At 39.9% G+C, this 19,918-nt stretch overlaps 1 protein-coding gene across 1 annotated transcript in view; it reads right to left on the bottom strand.

The window, feature by feature from the left end:
- UNC5D (unc-5 netrin receptor D) overlaps positions 1-19,918 on the bottom strand; it is a gene marked incomplete at both ends in the record, with an annotated part of 295,103 nt that overhangs the window by 8,187 nt on the left and 266,998 nt on the right. The window contains 5 exons of the mRNA XM_081333414.1: positions 2,644-2,819; positions 6,061-6,225; positions 11,536-11,685; positions 14,146-14,373; positions 15,588-15,756. Of these exons, the coding sequence (XP_081189540.1) occupies positions 2,644-2,819; positions 6,061-6,225; positions 11,536-11,685; positions 14,146-14,373; positions 15,588-15,756 (888 nt within the window). The remainder of the gene's footprint in view (positions 1-2,643; positions 2,820-6,060; positions 6,226-11,535; positions 11,686-14,145; positions 14,374-15,587; positions 15,757-19,918) is intronic.

Genomic DNA, 19,918 nt, shown 5'->3' with positions numbered 1-19,918 from the left:
GAACTTTGAGTCTTCATGAAACGTCGCAACATAATCTTTTTCATTATACAGTACAACATTCCAATTCTATTTGGCTAAAAGTCATTTTCATTGTAGCAGAGCAATCTTTACCAAAATCAGAGCTGTAAAGGTATCAAATGCCTGTAAGACAGATCTGTTTTTCCAAAACACAGTTAACATTAGCTTAGTACTTTAGCTTCTCATATAGCTAAGAGCTGTGTTTGCCTCCTGTGAAAAGCTTGGTTAGTTTTTAACTGGGTATTTAACTACTGATGGGGTTGTGTTTGAACAAAGCTTGCTTGGTTAGTTTTTTGCTTCAGCATGTTACAGAAACACAGAACGTAAGTTAATTCAATAATTTGGATAAGTATGTACTAGGAAGGCAGCTAAACAGAGGTGCACATATCCATCTATGCATTTTCATAGCTTTTTTTCTTTATAAATATTCAGCACAATGGGAAGGATTACAAGAAGAAGGAAGAAGGAAGAAGGAAGAAGGAAGAAGGAAGAAGGAAGAAGAAGAAGAAGAAGAAGAAGAAGAAGACCCAGAAAGTTTTTTTGTTCCTGTTTTTAACCAAATACCCTCCTTGCTAACACTCTGAGAGTTTCTCGAATTCAGGATTTCCTCCCCTGGAGAATCCCAGTCCTTGATGTTAGTGGGAAGCATTTGATATTAGATCTGAGCCATGGTGGCGCAGTGGTTAGAATGCAGTATTGCAGACTGATTCTGCTCACTGCCAGGAGTTCGATCCTGATAGGCTCAAGGTTGACTCAGCCTTCCATCCTTCCCAGGTCAGTAAAATGAGCACCCAGATTGTTGGGAGCAATATGCTGACTCACAACTTAGAGAGAGCTGCAAAGCGCTATGAAGTGGTATATAACTCTAAGTGTTATTGCTATTGCTATCTCAGAGAGGAAATTTGGCAATCTTGCAAATGCTGGAATATTGTTGCAAGGGTAAAGGACTGCAAACTAAATTGCTATTTAGTCACTACGTTGTGTCTGACTCTTCATGGACTATAGCACACCAGGCTCCCCTGTCCTCCACTGTGTCCCAGAGTTTGCCCAAATTCATGTTCATTGCGTTGATGACACTATCTAAGCATCCTCTGTTGTCCCCTTCTCCTTTTGCCTTCAATCTTTCCCAACACTGTGGTCTTTTCCAAAGAGTCCTTTCTTCTGATTAGGAGGCCAAAATATTTGAGCTTCAGCATCAGTACCTGTCCTTCCAAACAGCAGATAAGGTTGATTTTCTTTAAGATTGACAGAGTTGATCTCCTTGCAGTACAAGGGTCTCTCATGAGTCTTCTCCAACACCACAGTTGCAAACTAAATAGTTTGCTAATACTTAGTATTGGCACAGCTCTTTTCAGAACGTGCTATTTTGCCCATTTGTTTCCAGTAATAAACTAGGCATTAGATTAAGGCAAGTGCACTAAAAACAGGAAGTAACTTCTACTCAATTGAAGCAGAGGCAGTTTAAGAGAGAATCCAAGCATTTCATCAAGGAGCCTAAGTGGTCTGATGGAACAAAAAGGGGTAATGTTCTGCTAAAATAAAAGCAAACAAAGCAAAATCAAACAAAATGCCAGTGATAAAGCTAGTGTATCTGCACCCCAGGAATTCTAACCATGTGATTCTGCTGATGATGAATGCTGGCTTTGAATTCCTGAAATATGGAACATTAGTAGAAACCCAGTAGGAAATCCAATTCATCAGAACAAAAGGATTACAAATTATACACTTGTGATTTCTGAGATAACAATAGTGCCACAGTCTTCAGTACATTGAACTCAAGATTGAAATGCAGATTACACAGAATAACAGAGTTGGAAGGGTCCTTGGAGGTCATCTAGTCCAACCCCCTGCTCAGCCAGGAAACCCTATACCATTTCAGAGATTGGTTGTCCAATCTTTTCTTAAAAACTTCCAGTGTTGGAACACCCACAACTTTGTTCCACTGGTTAATTGTTCTAACTGTCAAGAAATTTCTCCTTAGTTCTAGGTTGCTTCTCTCCTTGATTAGTTTCCATCCGTTGCTTCTTGTCCTGCTTTCAGGTGCTTTGGAGAATAGCTTGACTCCCACTTCTTTGTGGCCGCCCCTGAGATATTGGAACACTGCTATCACGTCACTCCTCGTCTTTCTCTTCATTAAACTAACCAATTCTTGCAACCATTAATTAGTCCTCAATTTATGACTCAATTTTGCTCAACATTTCCATTGCTAAGTTAGTTTTTGTGCTACTTTTATAGATGAAAGAAGGGATTTGGGAACCTTGGATACTGCCACTAATTCAGGGATGTATGTAAGGGGGTTAAGAAAAGCCAACATGGGACTTAAAATAATGCAATCTAAGCCCTGCCCCTTTATAAAAATGGGTGGGGCTTCCATTGGAAGCTCATAGTCACTATGTCGATTTTTTTTACCTCCTTCTTTTAGAACAGGGGTGAGGAACTATGGCCCTTTTATGACTTGTAGACTTCAACACCCAGAATTCCTGAGCCATTCCGTGCTGGCTCAGAAATTCTGGGAGTTGAAGTCCACAAGTCATAAAGGGATCATAGTTCCCCAGCTTTGGTTTAGAACATTCCTGCACTACTTTAACTGTTATTTGATGGCTTTTCACAATCACTTTGGCTTACCTGTTGATGCTATTTTTTTGTGCTAACATCTGCCAGTCTTTGCCTTTGGCACTGGGAGTGTCAAAAGTTGCACATATTCTCTGCCTGATAGAGTAAGGTATCTTAAAGGCTTGTGGGCCCATCTGAACAGGAAAGTTGTCATCGTGCGAAAAAAAAGTGATTGTTCCTCTTTCATTCTACATGGAAAAAAATAAATAATGGATTAAAGCAGGCTCTTCTTTCTCCCAAACCAACTTGTTTAATTCACCAGAACCCACTCTGTAAACATCTGTAAACATTTCTGTGTAAAGCAGAAATGGACATCTGGGGCTCTTTAATTGTTCATCGATATAAGCTGATCTATTTATGACTGTGCAAATATTCTGTCTGATTCCCAGATGATCGAATGGAATCATCCTTTCAAAGTGAATTAGGACATTGATTTGCCGGCCAAACCCAATCCCTCTGACCCAAATTATCACCTCAAATCAAATCAACTTGTTGAATCAATCTGGCAACTGGAATCAGATCAAGAATGATCCTGACATTCCTACCAGCTAGCAAAGCCAGTTCGGAGAAAAGCTGAAAATGGCACTTTAGCAATTTCTGAAGGTTTGCTGGTCACTCACTCCTGCATGTAAAGAAACACGCATCATCAACTCATTAAGCAGTGAACACAGAACAACATCTTATTTTTAAGACTGTTAGTGGGAAATGTGACATTCATCCCACTGGACTAAGGCTTGTGGGCTACTTTGCATGACTAGGTGCTAAGAAGTTGAGTATTGATATCCAAATCTGGCCCTAGGTTCTGCCTCGGTTTACCTTCCCAATTGAGCAATCGAGTTGGAAGATCATTTAAAAGCAGTTTATTAGGGTACCCTGATAAAGTGGGATCTCCCTCCGAAAAGGGAGAACCCCCGAGACCCATCTTACATGCCTTGTTGTACTTAACACAGCAAAGAAAATGCAAGAGGAAAGTTGATTGGACGGGATAAAAGTAACCCTCTTTTGAGGGTAAATCAACTACAAAGGTTGTTTGAAGTTAGATAACCAGTTGCCAGTTGATGTCAATGCTGCTAACATCGGATGTTTTTGCATTGACAACAGATGGAAATGTAGTTTTTTTCCCTTTCCCTTTTAGAGTTAGATGATGCTGGGAGCGTGTGTGTGTGTGTATGTGTGTGTGTGTGTGTGAATGAGAGTCCAGCTAGACATTACAACACTAAAACATAGTGTGAGAATCAAGGTTATTGAACTGAGAACTGATAAAGAATTGGCAGGCTGGAGAACTGGAGAGGAAGCCCACGCTTCAAGCTAATTGGGGAATGTGATTTATGACTGTAGAATGAAGGAGGGAATTGTGCTTTGATACTATGTGCTCAGAGGAGGGGAATTCAGTTTTGGGCTTCGACTATGTAAGTGCCGATATTATGCTGCTCGAAGAAAAGATCCTTTAAGGTAAACAATACCTCAAGGTTCTTTTGCAGAGTTTCATCTGTCGGAACCATGACATTGCCACTAAGAGACTTTTTCTTATCAGGAGAGAGTCTCCAGCCATCCTTCTGGTAGCTTATCTTTTCAGTTTAGGAATGTAGGAAGTTTTCCTACATTCCAGTCTGTAATGAGCCCGAACATAATTTCAAAAGAGAGAAAATAAATCAAATCAACATGCAAAGGAACTAGGTTAGTTAACAAGTTATGAAGTCCATGTCATGTGCCCCTCAGTATAAAGCAAACAAACGCAGGTGCTAATTTCCCAGGCTCCGCAATGAAAAATGATCCACCCCTTATTTTCACTGTGGGGGAAAAGAGTGCATTTGGTTGACTTAACATATTTTTTAATAAGTAAGTAAGTAAGTAAGTAAGTAAGTAAGTAAGTAAGTAAGTAAGTAAGTAAATCCAATCCTTGCTGCATTTTATTGAGTACTCTTGACTTTTACTAGGTTTTATTTTTTTCTACTCATACCTTGACTTGAAGGGATTGGCTACAGTCTTTTCTTCTAGGAAAAGCAGACCTGCTAGCACAGATCTATAGTCGTCTTTTGCAAGAGGATGTGATTTAAAGCAGTTTCTATGTCTCTAGTTCATTATTTGCCTTTTCCCAGCTTTTGTTTTTCATTTTCCCATGCAATACCTGAGACCATAACCTATATGGGTAACAAACTACCTCCCCCCCCCACTTTTATATGTTTCCTCCATATCTCTTTCTCCATATTTTCCGTATCAGGATATTTTGCTCTTTATCTGCAATGTCTTGGTGCTAGTGTATGCTAAATATTTCATGGGAATGTTTCTACAAGCCTTTTCATATAACATTTATGGCTCATCTCAAAAAAAGGCAAAGCAATAGGAAAGCTGCGAGTACATCATATTTCCAGATTGTTTTAAATTAAATATGCAACAGATTTGGTACTCTGCTCCTTGAAGATAAGCTTCTGCTACCTGCTTTATCAAACAAACAAACCAATGAAATGCACTCATGGTGATAAATGGAAGGACTGAGCTCATTTCCCCCCATATATTTCTGAATTAACTTTGTCTTGTATTTATGTTTTGAAAATAAGAATTAAAATAGGGCTACCATCGCTGGGCTGCAAAAATTCCAAAGAACCACTAGATGTCAGAAAACAAATATAGTAAATTTTAATACTTGGCTACTATCTAGTGGCCTTCTGGATGTTTACAGCCCAGTTATGATGATCTTTTTTTTAAAAAAAAAGCCATTTGTAATATCAACATTCTTTTTTAAATAGTGTATCACATCTTGCAATGTAGCTTTCTTTCACCTGTAATCAGAACTGTCAAATTATTGTTCCCTCCCAGAAAGCAAATTAATCTGATTATGATGAAAATGTAATTCAGCACATTTATAAAATGATTCTTCCTCTTGCTATCTGAGTATTTCACTCCATAAACAGCCAAAGATTTGTTAACTTCTCGTTAGGGGTGATGGTTGGGCAATGGGGAATAGAAATATGTGTTTCCTGATTAGCAATTCATATTCTTCTTTTGCCTATGCCTGTTCTCACATCTGCCTGATTAATTAGTTTATCATTCAATTTAGTTCTTCTTTGCTAACAACTTTCCAAGAATCACACAGTCCTTTACTCATAATAATGATAAATTGTTCAACTTTTGTTTCAGAGATGCCTGCAGGTTGTGGTAACAAATGTCAAGACGGTACAATCAAAATGCTGCATGTTTTTTTATATGAGTTGTGTGGGTGATGCACCTAGAAATCAGGTATATATTTCCATACATATATTCAAAGAAGGTGGCAACCACAACAGTGCAATTGAAAGCCTGCCTGGTTTTTTAGGTGCATCACCCATGCAACTCACATAAATATACATATAACCATACTCTGTAAACACCTTTTGCACAAACAAAGCATCAAAGGAGGATAGAGATATGACTGGAGAAAGAAGAACTTGCCTCTAGAATTGATGTCTGGATCTGTAGGATCTGTTCATGGCCTTTGACTTGTCTGACACAAATTTTGCATGAGAGTTGTGTGGTGGCAGGAGTGTAGCGCTCCAGGGAAAAGGCACAGTGAAGTGGCTGCTTGTTGTTGCGCCACACACGAGAAAAAGGAACTTCCTAGAAAAGAAGGGACAGGATGGAGGTGGCTTGCAAATTGACCAAACCAAAAGATTAATGAAGAGAAAGAACTGGAGAAGATAACAAAATGCAAAGACACGCAAATAGAAACAGAACAATTGTGGCAAAAGAAAGCAAAGGTAGTACCAATAGTAATAGGCATCTTGGGTGCAATCCCAAAATAACTGAAGCACCACTTGAACACCATCGGCATTGACAAATCCACCATCAGTCAATTGCAAAAGGCAGCTTTACTCAGACCCGCTTACATCCTGCAATGCCACCATCAATCACCAGCATCTGCCTATCTCAGGTCCTTGAGAAGGACTCGATAGGTGAATAAAAATGTCAGTTCCATCTGAACATCTGGCTGACTAGGCAACAAACCATAATGATAAGTGCTAAATAAAGAGGCTTTGCAATAAACATTTGCTTTGAAGGAATAAGAGATCACCTGTGGATAAGGATGGCTAAGCAAGGCAAGGTATTAGGAAGCCAACTTATTTTAAGTGAGCGGTGGGTTTTGAATCTTTAAACTATAATACAGTTGGCAATTTAAGAGCATTACTCTGCATACTTTTACCAATGAGCCACTATTGTAGATCTTGAAAAATCCCTTATCGGTAGACATAATGCAGTGACTGGTTGACAAGCATGGATGATGAGAAAGAAGGCTGAGGAAATGCTTCTCAATCTGTCCTCTTTATCCTGTCTTTCCCAAGGAAGATAGACCCCTTTTCCAATGAAGCACTGGGATGAAACTGCTCATTATATTCCCCTCCCCACCGATTGACTTCTGTAAGCTATGTGGATCCTTGACACAGTCTTTGAATCAATGTTGGAATTAACTGTTTTCTTCACAGAATGCCAGATTTTCATGTTAAAGTCAGCAGGAAGACAGACAGGTCACAACTGGCACATTGAATCACATAGGCACGAAATAACAAATAATGGAAAGTTGATAAAAGAAGGCATTTATAATAAAGATCCCAGGTTTTTCATTGGTTCAGGTGCCAAACTATCCATCTTGAATCAATAACGTCATCATCAATCAATCCGGTGCAATGAAAAGCTGTTCACTGAACATTATGGACTGTAATCTACCAATCTGGATCAGTGTGGCTTGGTAGATAGATGGCTTTCAGCTTTCCAGTCTATGCTGGGAGACTGGCCTAAAGTCATACAGATGACTTCTGTATTTAAGGGAGAAAAGAAGTCCAGACTTTCAACTCCTAGTCCAACACCTTAACCTACCTACCATACCACTTTGGCTCCCTCCCAACTTCAGTTTGAATGCCTATGGAGATTCTCAGTCATCCAGTTCATGGCTGTCTGAAAGGTGCTTTTTCGAAAGGCAATCGGACTATATTTTTCCTTGAGGAAGAAGATGTTTCATTTCTATCCAAGAAGCTACATCAGTTCTGTCTGGATGGGGAGAGGGATGGAAGGATTAGTTCCGACAGGTTAAGGGGGCAGGAATGGAAGGATCACATTTCTTTGTGGTCATCTAGCACTCTCTCTGATAGCTGTTGAGGCCACTTAGGAGTTTATCTATGCCCTCTGGGTCACTTGAAGCAGAGTGCAAATGGGTGTGGAATCTTTTTTGAAGAAGGCAAGAGCCATTTATGTTAAAATTGAACAACCCTCCCTCAACAGAGGGGGTGTTGTGATTCAGGGTCAGCCTGTGGGTTCGGCAGTTGGGTCGGATGACTCAGAGGAGGAGGGGGGTGTTGGAGAGCTTGCTGATGAGAGCCCTCAGCCAGGCCCCTCCCACCTGGTCACGACGGAGACCCAGCTGTGTGAGCCTGACAGCGTGGATGAAGATGACCCACAGCTGGCCCTGTTCAAGGACGCCCAACGCAGGAGGCAGTCAATCAGGAGTAAACAGAGGAAGGCAATGGGGCACCTCGGAAGGAGGCAGAGAGAAGCCACGCCCTGAACTGTATAAAAGGGGAATGCATGGGAGGGCTGGTTTGCTGAAGGCAACCGCTTGAATAGTTCCTGTTTCATAGCTCCTGTTTCATGGTTGGTGTCTTGTTTTGCTCTGTTTTATGTTAATAAATTTGGCAGGCTTAATTCCAGCCTCTTGCCATTTGTAAAGGGGTTGTCCCTGCCTTTTCTGCAGGGCCGGTAGCAGGCTGGTACAGAACAGGGGGAGACATATGACACCACCTATCTCCTGTTTATAGCGCAGTTCAAAGAAGATTCCACACCCGTTTGCACTCTGATTCAGGTGACCTTGAGAGCACAGACAAATCCACAAGTGGCCTCAACAGCACTCGGAGAGAGTGCTAGATGACTGCAAAGAAATATGATCCTTCCATTCCCCCTCCCCAATCCAATCAGAACTGATGAAGCTTCTTCATCCAATTGTCTTTTGAAACCCTCTTTCAAACCAAAGGTCCTCTCTATCCAGAATGTGGAAGTTAACTGAAGTGGGGAAGAAATGACTTTGTGTCATGAAGTTGCAAGGAAGAAACAATGCAAAAAGGTTGTGCTTCTTTCCATCTCATGGACCTTTCAAGTCAAACTGCCCTACGCTAAGATAAAATCAACACAATCAACTCTTCCTCTGACATGATGGAGGAAGTCTCCGGAATTTGTTAATAAAACAAAACATCAATAAAACAATTGTAGCATACGCAGCAAAAGGAAGCAAACAACAATATGTAACTTATGAGTTTCCTTCCAAACCACTGGTTCATTAAAAAAAACACCCTCTCCCGCAAACACACACAATAGCTCTTAAGTAAAGCCTTGCGTTTAGAACCTGTTTCAGTAAGACCAAGATACTAATTGTGATAAGAAAAACAATAAAAGCAACATTATAAATTGTGATTAAAAAAACAAGATAGAAACAACATTATAAAGCGGAAGTGTAATTAGTTTTCTCTTTAAAAACTATCTCTTTTTTGCAGATGGGAGGAAAAGAAGAGAAAGGGAAGCTGAGTTGCTAAAGCTGAATATTATGTTGTTGAAGGAAAATATATAACAGAAGTCATGGATAATGCTGAGTTAGGTAAAATCTTTCAGATTATTTTCTATAATCATTTTCATTTCTGTTTTAATTTGTGCTGTCCTGCAGTGTCCTAAGTTAAACCCCCCACAAACCAGGTTGTTAATGATTTATTCTAATATAGTTAAAAGTTACAATCTACTGTTTGCAAACTGAATATTATTTCACAGTAGCATATTAATTTTTAAATATAATTAATCCCTTAGTGTCAAATCTCTTACAGCTTAATTATTATGTTTTATTTTTGCTCTTTTAATGATAGGAATTTAAAAGCTACCTCAAGCCAAGCTGGACTTAAATGCAAAATGCCATTATTAGAAAAAGTCAAGAAGTTGTTTAGTATTAACTTCCAATGATTTTTTTTTTGTTAACTTCTTAATCTATTTTACAGCCCAGTGGTGCAGTGACCTAGAGGTGAAAATGCTCACCTATCACTCAGAAACTTGATAGTTCAATTTATTTATTATTTATTTATTTATTTATTAGTTTTTATAAACCGCCCTTCTCCCGAGGGACTCGGGGCGGTGTACAGAGGAAGGAAGGTATACAGATCGAACAATAAAAATAATAAGAAACACTAATGAACACAAACTGGGACCCCAATTAACGCTATCATGCCAGGCCAGCCTGCTGAAACAGGAAAGTTTTTAAGTCGCGACGGAAGGTACGGAGGTCAGGGGCCATCCGGATTTCTGTTGGTAAGGTGTTCCAGAGGGCTGGCGCACCCACTGAGAATGCCCTCCCCCTGGGGGCCACCAGCCGACATTCCTTGAGCGGTGGCACCCTGAGGAGGCCCTCTCTGTGGGAGCGCACAGGACGGTGGGGTGCTGACATCGGCAGAAGGTGCTCCCGAAGGTAGTCCGGACCCATGCCATGTAGGGCTTTGTAAGTCATCGTTAGCACCTTGAACTTCACACGGAAGGCAGCCGGAAGCCAGTGCAGCGCACGGAGGAGAGGTGTGATATGGGAGTATCGGGAGGCTCCCAAGAGTGTCCGTGCCGCCGCACTTTGCACCAGTTGAAGCTTCCGAGTGGATCTCAAGGGCAGCCCCATGTAGAGAGCGTTACAATAGTCTAGGCGAGATGTCACAAGGGCATGGGTGACTGTACGTAAGGAATCCAGGTCCAGATAAGGCCGTAGTTGGCGAATTAGTCGAACCCGGGAGAAGGCCCCCTTGGTCACAGCTCCAATGTGGTCTTCCAGGGAGAGCTGCGAGTCTAGGAGGACACCCAGGTTGCGGGCCCTATCAACAGGGGGAAGTAACTTGTCCCCAATGTTAAGCAGTGGGACGTTCTGAATCTCCTGGTTTCCCGGTACGTACAGCCATTCAGTCTTGTCCGGGTTCAGTTGAAGCCTGTTTCTCCCCATCCATTCCCGGACCGCTTTCAGGCAGCGGGACATCACGTCTAGGGCATCACTGATATTGTTTGGAGTTGAGATAAAAAGCTGGGTGTCATCAGCATACTGATGGTACCCTACTCCAAAACTGCGAATGATCTCAATGCTAGGGAGTGGCAAAGTTTCTCTATCAGGGCGCAAAAAGAAAAACATCTGCTGCAAACTCCACATAGGCATCAGGAAGGGCATCCAGCCAGTAAACGCTCAGCTCCACTCAGTCACCCTGACCCCATTCTGAAGCAAGGGATTAGAAGGTTGCAAAAAGAAAAAAAATCTATTTTATAGCTTCCAGCTCCACTAACCAATTATTAACCATAACTGACCTAGCTTATTTTCAAGGTCAGCCAAGATGACATCATCTGTTGGTTTATCTGAGAATATTTGACAAAAATCTTTTATTTTAATCAGATGAATGCCCAGATCTCTACTTCTACTTAACTGGAAATTGATCATTAATATTTTATTTATTCCAAATGTTCTTATTGTAGACTGCCCAATATTCTAGTCAGAATGATCTGAAACTATGTTCTCCAAATCTTTCATAAATTTATAATGTTTGTTGTACATTTTGGAAATGGGTGAGGTAAAAGTACAGAATCTATTTCATTGTTTAAAAGTGTTAGATTTAATAATAATAATAATAATAATAATAATAATAATAATAATAATAATAATAATAATAATAATAATAATAATAATATCCTGGAAATGTGGCTTGTCCATAGATAACCAACATATTAAACTATACATTTAATCCCAAAGTCTCTGCATTGTGTTAAGAGAAGCAATGAACCTCACAAAGTCATATGCCTTGAAGATTTGAAATTGCTTGGTTATTAAAAATGGGAAATATACTCATCCATTCCACACACACATTAGTCTTCCTATGCAAATACCTGACATGCTGTGAATGGTTTAATTCTCCAGAGAAAAGGGGGGATATCAAGAACAGAGATCTGAAGGCTGAAGGTATTCCCTTTGAAATGCAGCAGTTTTGGCTCTTCCAGCAATTGACCTCCCTGGTGTCTTTCACCTGAAATCACATCCTGCAACAATGGAGAATAGAAAACAAATACATTGTAGGCTAAATGTTGAGAAATTTCCCTCCATGCTGAAGGTGATGGGATGAGAACTAGAATTTTGCTAAGGCATTATTCTAAAAGAAAAGCTCCTGTGGATCAATCCAGCTATCCACGTCCTGTAAAAGAGAAAGAGAGAGAGAGAGAGAGAGAGAGAGAGAGAGAGAGAGAGAGAGAGATTTCAGAGATTCTATTGCTCATTTCATATGTCTCTTTTTCAGTTGTTGTGTATAGTTTTTGTACGCTTCCCCTCTTAAAGTAACAGAAAACTAAATCACAAAGCTTCAGTTTCAGAGGATGCAAGAAAAGGGGCTTTGTGGCCTTAAAGCAGGGAACCTCAATTCAAGTCTCCATGGCCAACACTCCATGGCCCACCCTCCACAGCCAACTCTCCATGGCCAACTCTCCATGGCCCATCCTCCACGGCCAACTCTCCAAGGTGATCTTGCCACAACCAACTTGCTGCAGTCAATTCACCTTGGCCAACTCGCCGTGGAGCAACTTGCTGCGAGATACGGGTTACACTAATATCAAAGAAATAGTCCAATAAAATCATTAAAGAAAAGATGACAAAGGAGGGACAGCATGAAATGTGAATGACAAAAATTAAAATATTTTTTAAAATGATTTTAAATAATTCAATTGAATTGTTGAGCTGTCCGACAGCAAGTTGTTCCATGCCAAGTTGTCCCGCAGTGAGTTGGCCATGGCGAGTTGGCTACAGTGAATTGGCCATGGCAAGTTGACCACGGCAAGATGTTGCATGCAGAGAACGAAAGACAGAATGACTGCCCAGTCTATCTGACCCAGAAGGTTATTCTATCAGGATCAGAACTTCAGCCTCTGCTTTCAATAAATCAATTGCTAAACAAGATTGCATACACTATTGTATGGATTTAATTTCGTGAGACCGTTTGATGTTAAATTCTTCAGTGCATTGTCTTCCCTGGGTAAGAAAACTATTGGAGGTAGATTATCAAATATTTGCCTTCTGCAGCTTGTGGATGTTTCTAAGGACTTTGCCAATTGGGAACGGGAGAATGTCTGCTAGGTTCTTCTTTCTTTTCAAGCTTGGAAATTCTATGGATCCTATTGTTTAACATTTTCTTTATTTTGTGCATGAATCGTTCCAAGCGCTTGGCATCCAGATGCCTTGTCGAATACTCAGAGCTCATTACTCCTGATCGAATACAGAAGAGCTGTAAGCAAGAGCTTGAAAAAAAAAAACACACATCAGAATTAAAATATGAAAACCGTGCACTGGACTGCATCGCGCTTGCTCGGCTAGAACTACATCTGGCTGTGAATCTCACCATTTACCCAGGGAAAAAGGAAAGACGGTCCTTGCTGGGAGAAATGTCTGTTAGGACCAAGCTGCACATCATGTTCAGTTATCTGGAACTTTCTATAATCCTTCCACTTCTTTGTGAAAAAAAGGAAAAGATCTGGCAGGCCATCTTTTATGGCATAGGACCAGGTGTGGAGGACACACTTAACATATTGCATCGAGCTTCTTTTGTTCTGAATAAGCCACCTGAGGTTTCAGGCAGACTTTGAGAAGAAAAAAGCCAGCCATATACAGTTTTCTGTATCTCCAATATTTACTATCTGGCTGGCATCTTTATTTTATTTTTGTTTCAGAGGGCAAAGTTACATTTAACTATTGCTTGTCGTTGGTCCTTACAACTGGGTTTGTCTTGAGAGGCTATTTAGACCTTCTCTGCAGTCTAGAATGTCTGCACAATTCCTCTCCCTTTCCCTTCTGTATCTCTGGGCACAGAAAAGAAACGCAAGCACATTTTTTATTGTTTATTATTTAAATTTATTATAGCCACCCAACTCCAGTGCATTCTGGATAGAGCATAGCCCCTTACACCCCTCCCCCCAAAAAAAACCCCTGTGCATTTTACAGCCCCTGGACTACATCTGGCCCTTTTGATTGCCCAGCTCATGTCAGGACAATTGGAAATTAAAAATCAAATATAAATAAACATGCTGCAAAGGGCAGAAGAAGAAGCTGATTCAGATCTGTCTCTGTGCAGTCACCATGTGCTCCTTCAGTCAGGTGGCCAGAGAGAAGGATGAGGTGCCCACGCAATGCTCATCCCTCACCTGGAGCAGCCTGAGGAGTTGAGTTGATGGAATTTGAGGACATCAAATCAGGTTACATTGTTTTGGCCCAGTGGTGGGATTCAGACCGTTTGTACCAGTTCAGCAGAACTGGTAGCTATTTTTTTGTTGCCCAGACTCAGAATGGACTTCCAGAAGCGGCATCCACATGGAGACCCAGTTGGCCACATATTTGAATCCCACCACTGGTTTGGCTCTCCACAACAGTCCCAGTTCCTTATGTGACCCTTTGGGAAAGTTAATTGCCCACCTTGCATTAAACATCTGGAAAGACCAAGAATGGTTTGGTCACCTTACCTGAAATGCACAGGGAGTGTTGTCAACACAGTACACTCTTAGGCTGTAATCTAGAGAGTTGCAGGACATACAGCCAAAGACGGCTACTTTCAGTTCTTTAACAGAACAATCAGAAAGTGGCTCTCCAAAGAGAGCATAAGTTCCAAAGGAGTCCAAAAGGATATGACAAGCATATGGGTCCAAGAGGCAGTAACAAGAAGTGGTTTCTTCCTCTACAGACATCACTTCCTGGATACGTCAGAACATTAAGCCCAGAAAGAAGAAAAGCAAAAGTGACTTGACAGAAAATGAATTACATTAAAACAAGGTTCCATACAAATTCTATTTGCAGGTTTTGTTTTGTTCTGTTTTTGTATGGAAAACAAAACAAAACCTTGGAACAGACTTACTCTATACATTATAGCAGGGGTAGGCAACCTTGGCTCTTTTATGACTCAGGAATTCTGGGAGTTGAAGTCCACGAGTCATAAAAGAGCCAAGGTTGTCTACCCTGCACAATTGGTAGACTATTTTCTTGGTCAGGGGTTCCGAAAAAAAACATTTGTAGGTGAAGAACTGCACTTGGTTGAGTTAGAGTTTCTCCATTCTCTCGGAGTTGGGGGTTTGTGATCTCTATTTAGTTTTAAACTCATTTAAATTAATTTTAGTGTTTAATGTCAGGCATGAAGGATCAGGATCACACACATGTTCCAGTTCAGAAGATTTATTGCTCAAGCCTGTACACAAGAATTTAGTCAACTAAAGTTCAAAACTAAATTGGCACCAGATAAGGATCAGTGGAATTTAAGGGGGTTGGGCTTGGACCATTTGTAGCAATGTAAGGACTCTAGGCTGCTGACTCGCTTAACTCTGCACTCCCCAGCTCTGCCTGCTCTTTTCCCAACTCTATACTTCTTTTTCTGTAACATGTTGCAGCAATGTGTTGTTTATTATGGGTAATTGCAATTAGAGGAATCTTTAGGATACCTCAAACAGGAAGTTGGGGATTGCATGTGGTCTTGAATAGCCTGCTTGCCAAATCTTGACATAAGTTGATGAAAATACTGATAAATAAGTGTTTACATTGAAGACTGTTTAGTCATCAGAACAAACAATTCTAAGATTATATTTGGAAATGGAAACCCCCAAACTAAAATTTCTCTCTTTTTCTCTTTTCTTTCTTTCTTTCTTTCTTTCTTTCTTTCTTTCTTTCTTTCTTTCTTTCTTTCTTTCTTTCTTTCTTTCTTTCTTTCTTTCTTTCTTTCATCTATCTTTCTATCTATCCAATTATGTTTATATACTGTCTATCTCAAGGTTGACTCTAGGCTCCAAATACATAGGCGAATCTTCTTGCTTTTATTGTTAAGTATCACTAACATCTTAGCAATGGTTTCCAACTTTTCCAATTTTTATCAGCTTCACCCTTACACTTTTTATCTATTTCTGGCAGTAATTTTGCTTACCTCCCATTTGCCTGGATGCTTTCTTTTTTTCAAATGAATATTCCAATGCTCAGAGTTCACATCTGCACAATGCGGGATTGTCAAGGCAAACGGAGTGGAGACCATCAGTTCTATAGGACCACAAGTCACCTCTGGACCTAGGAGGATTTCACTTCCTTCCAGCTGAAGGCTTCACAATGGATACATAAGAAAGGTCAAAAAGGAAAGAAACACACCATCAAATTATTTTAACACACACACACTCATTACGTATGACATTTATCTTCATGCCTACGTTGCATTTATATTTGCTCAGTTGTACAGTTAATGCCTTTAAAAATGTAACAAAATCTCGGGGCTGTAATCATGAATGGCACACAAACAAAGCAGAGAAAAACACTGAGAATTAGGTCAGTAAAGAAAATGGTATATACTGTATGTTGGACAAAATTCATCCTATATAACATCCTTCCACAATCAGACATCTTCCAGATGTACAAAGACTATAACTTTCACAATTCCTTAACCAGCATTGCTGCAGTGGATTTTGCAACCATTTGGGAAGGCTGATATGAGCTGAACCATACATAGCCAATGTATACTATCCACATAGTACATAAAGATGTCAATAGATTCCAGAACTGCTAAAAAAAACAACAACCCAAAAGGAGATCCTGATAAGTTCAAGAAACAACAGGATCAGATTCTACAACTAACTGAAATGTCTACTTTGCCCCGGCATTTACAAAACCAACACCATCACACATCCCCAACAATTGCATATGCAAAATCAGAGGCAACTTCACATGGACTTCTGTTAATATGATGCACGGGAACGTCTATCAATAATGCCTTACTAGATTTTACATCAAACAAACAGATCATATTTTGTGTAAAACAATTAAGGGTTACCAGTTTGAAATCATGACTCAAAACATGGACTATTTATTTATTATTTATAATATATAATATAACATATAAAGATCAAAGAATTCAAGAGGGGTTGGGCTTAGACCATTTGTGGCAATGTAATGATTCTAGACTGATAACATGCTTAATTCCACCCCTCAACTCCACCTGTTCTTCTCCTACAAGGTGTCTACATTTGATGGAAGGGACCTGGAAAATGCCACCCTAGGAAAATCAGATAATGTTAGGGGAGATGACCCCATAGATAGCCTGCAAAATATGAGAGCATTTGAAGCTCCCAGGACACCCTTATTACAAATCTCAGGGTTGATTGGACAATTGAGTGAGAGACTGGCAAAACATACATTCAACATTTTTGCCTATCTTGAAAGATCTCAACAAACATAATGGATTTTCACACATAATAGTTAACTGATAAAATACCTGTAATCTGTTTCACATGTCTCCTGCATCCTCACAGCTATCCTGTCTCCCCCAGTTTTCCCCACCTCATCTAATTGCTATGCCAGTTTACCTATTCCACGGATCGGATGAAGTGAGCTGTAGATTATGAAAGTGTCCGACTTTTAATGAAATATATAAATTTGCAAAGGTTCTACTAGACTTCTCCTGATTTTTAACTTCTTTTTCTTTTTTTTCTTTCTTTTTTTTTACAAAACATCAGAACCTTGTAAAGATAACACAATGTGCTTAGCAATTCTGGAATCCCAACTAATAGAGGAGTCAATAAAATGGGGACCGGACAGAATCCATTGAAAGACGGCATGCTTGACTGAATCTCTGAAAGGCATATTTCCACACTGCAACATGCTGTGAGAAAATCCATTTGTTGGACCCAGCCTCCATCTGTTTTCTTTCCCCCCCCCTCTTATCAATTTAATATTATTTCCTTATCTCTATTCTGAAACTAAATGGTCCCTTTCGGCAAAATGAAAGCAAACTCTAATGTTAAGTGATAGAATTGCAATGAGATTTTTATTTATTTATTGTCAGCGGGTGCTAAGAGTAATGTGTTACGGCTGCAAAAAAGAAAAAAAAGAATAAGATAATTATAGCTCAGCAATATATCCTCTCGCAAATTGTCTCTTTCTACTATGACTTATCGAGTTTGAAAGCCCCTCTGATTTGACCCAGAACAAACCTAATGGGTAACAGAATGCAAGCTGATATTACGTTATAAAATAACTGATAAGAACTCCTTCTATATTTCAGGTCTAAATTTAGAACCATTCCTTATAGATGTTTTCCTTTTGTTAAATGTTAAGCAAATAAATGAGTTTAAAAAAAAAAAGAAACCCACAACCATCGCCCCAATCCCTTAAGTTTTGTGATTTATATATTACTTTGAATAAATTGCAATACATTTTAATGTTCTGAGGAAACCAATCCTGTAAATCTAACTGAACTGTCAGGATGGGGAAGAGAAAGAGTAAGAGAGAACAATGAACAATTAGATTCAATCCCAGTGCAGCAGCTTTTTGCAAGGAAAAAAATAAACCATTGTTTATTATTAAACTTAGATATGTGAGAAGAAACCTATTACACTTAGAAGAAGAGACTAAGTGAAGGGAATAAGAGGAGACTAGCTTATTGGACTCCAACTTCCATTACCTACAACATGACCAATAACCAGGATTAATGATTAGGTGGCCGCAAGTCCCCCATCTGTAGCTAGGAAACAATAATGGGAGGTGGCCATGTATCTCCCCTTCATTTGGGAGACCTCTGTGAGAAACAAGCTAAGGACTAAGGATGAACCATCGTATGATCCAGTGGTGGGATTCAAATATGTGAACAACCAGTTCTCTATGTGGATGCTGCTTCCCGAAGTCCATTCTGGGCCTGGGCAACAAAAAATTAGCCAACGGTTCTACCAAAGTAGTGCAAACCAGCTGAATCCCACCACTGGTCTGATCCAACAAGGCTGTTCTTACATTCTGAAATTTGCAGAGAAGTTAATGCCAGCTTTTGCACTAAATGAAAATGAGAATAGAAAGCAAAGAGTAGTGGATAAAAATGGCCACCTCAACAATAGAGCCATCTAAGCCAGTCCACAATTGATTGGGAGACTCAGGCCTGAACATACAGCCAAGACCTGAGGGTTGTTGTTGTTGTTGTTTGAATATCTAAAGGATGGATCTAGTCTAATTTTGGATGGAAGAATGTTCCATAAAACAAGCCTTGCAGTAGAGAAGACACATCACCTGGGACCATCAAATGAAGATCTGTGGCTGATGGTACCTTCAACATGCCTGCTTTGCCCAGTCTAGAGGGATGGGCTGATGTAACCACGGAGAGATAGGATTTGTCCTCCTGCACAAATTATAGTTTCTTATGGAACCTCTTCTGAACCAGCACAGCCATGTCAACAGAGTCCAGTCAGTAGGACTTGCTTTCTGAATCATTTACACTGATTTATCACTGATCCCCATATGATAGCTAATGGTCCCTGTATTACCATCTGTGTTCGTAGCATTTACTGGAATGAGTGCTGCCTGAATTCATGTGAAAGGTAAGCATTAATGGATTCGGTCCAATAGCATAATCTCTTGAAGGGAGCTCTTCAATTGCTTTTGGAGACGTATCTCTCCCTTTAGTTAATCTAATATACAGCCACACTGGAATTCTGGGAATTATTTAATAGCGAATGAACTGAAATCAGCTATTTAGAAGGACTCCCTCACCCCAGAAACAGCAAGAATCTTCACTGTAACAGCCAGCCTGGCACAAGGAGTTTGAATACAGAGTTCATTTGCTGTTTATGGAATTCAGAGAACATTGTACAATTTCAAGTATTTAACATTTCCCTGGGTGCGGAGCAAACAAATTACAAAGCAGATCTAATCCTTTGGCCTCCATCAAAATCAGAAGCTTGTTTTGTTTTCTGAAGAATGGAAGCAAGCATAAGAGAAAATAAACCAGCATTCTTTCCATCCCCTGGCCAAATCTAATTCCATGGGTTAGTGACTGTGAAGGGGAGCATTTTTTTTCAGACTGAAGGAGAGTAAAATTGGCTATGCTTCGATTATTTAACTGAAATGAAATCATCAAACTGTGAAGTTTAATTTTTTAACACTTATGACCACTGTATTAGGTATTAAAAGAATATTTTCCCAGGATGAAGAATAACACTAACACGTAAATGTATTTATCTGTCCTGGGTGAGGGAGAGAAAAAACAATTAATGATGTTGAACCATCTTCTGCAGAAAAGTACTGTTTTGTAAGACCCAACTTACAAAGTTCAGATTTCTCCTAACAAAACAGAGCAGTCTGCAACAGAAAGTAGGAAATCTGATAAACAAAAGTCAGCCAGTCTGTTATAGTGATTAAGGCACCAGGCTAGAAAACAAGAGACTGTGAGTTCTAGTCCTGCCTTAGGCAAGAAAGCCAGTTGGGCCAGTCATTCTTTCACAGCCACAG

This window comes from Vipera berus, assembly GCF_964194415.1.
Source record: "Vipera berus genome assembly, chromosome: 8".
Taxonomy (NCBI): Eukaryota; Metazoa; Chordata; class Lepidosauria; order Squamata; family Viperidae; genus Vipera; species Vipera berus.
The sequence above is the reverse complement of the archived record's forward strand: the minus strand, read 5'-3'. Positions and strand labels throughout refer to the sequence as shown.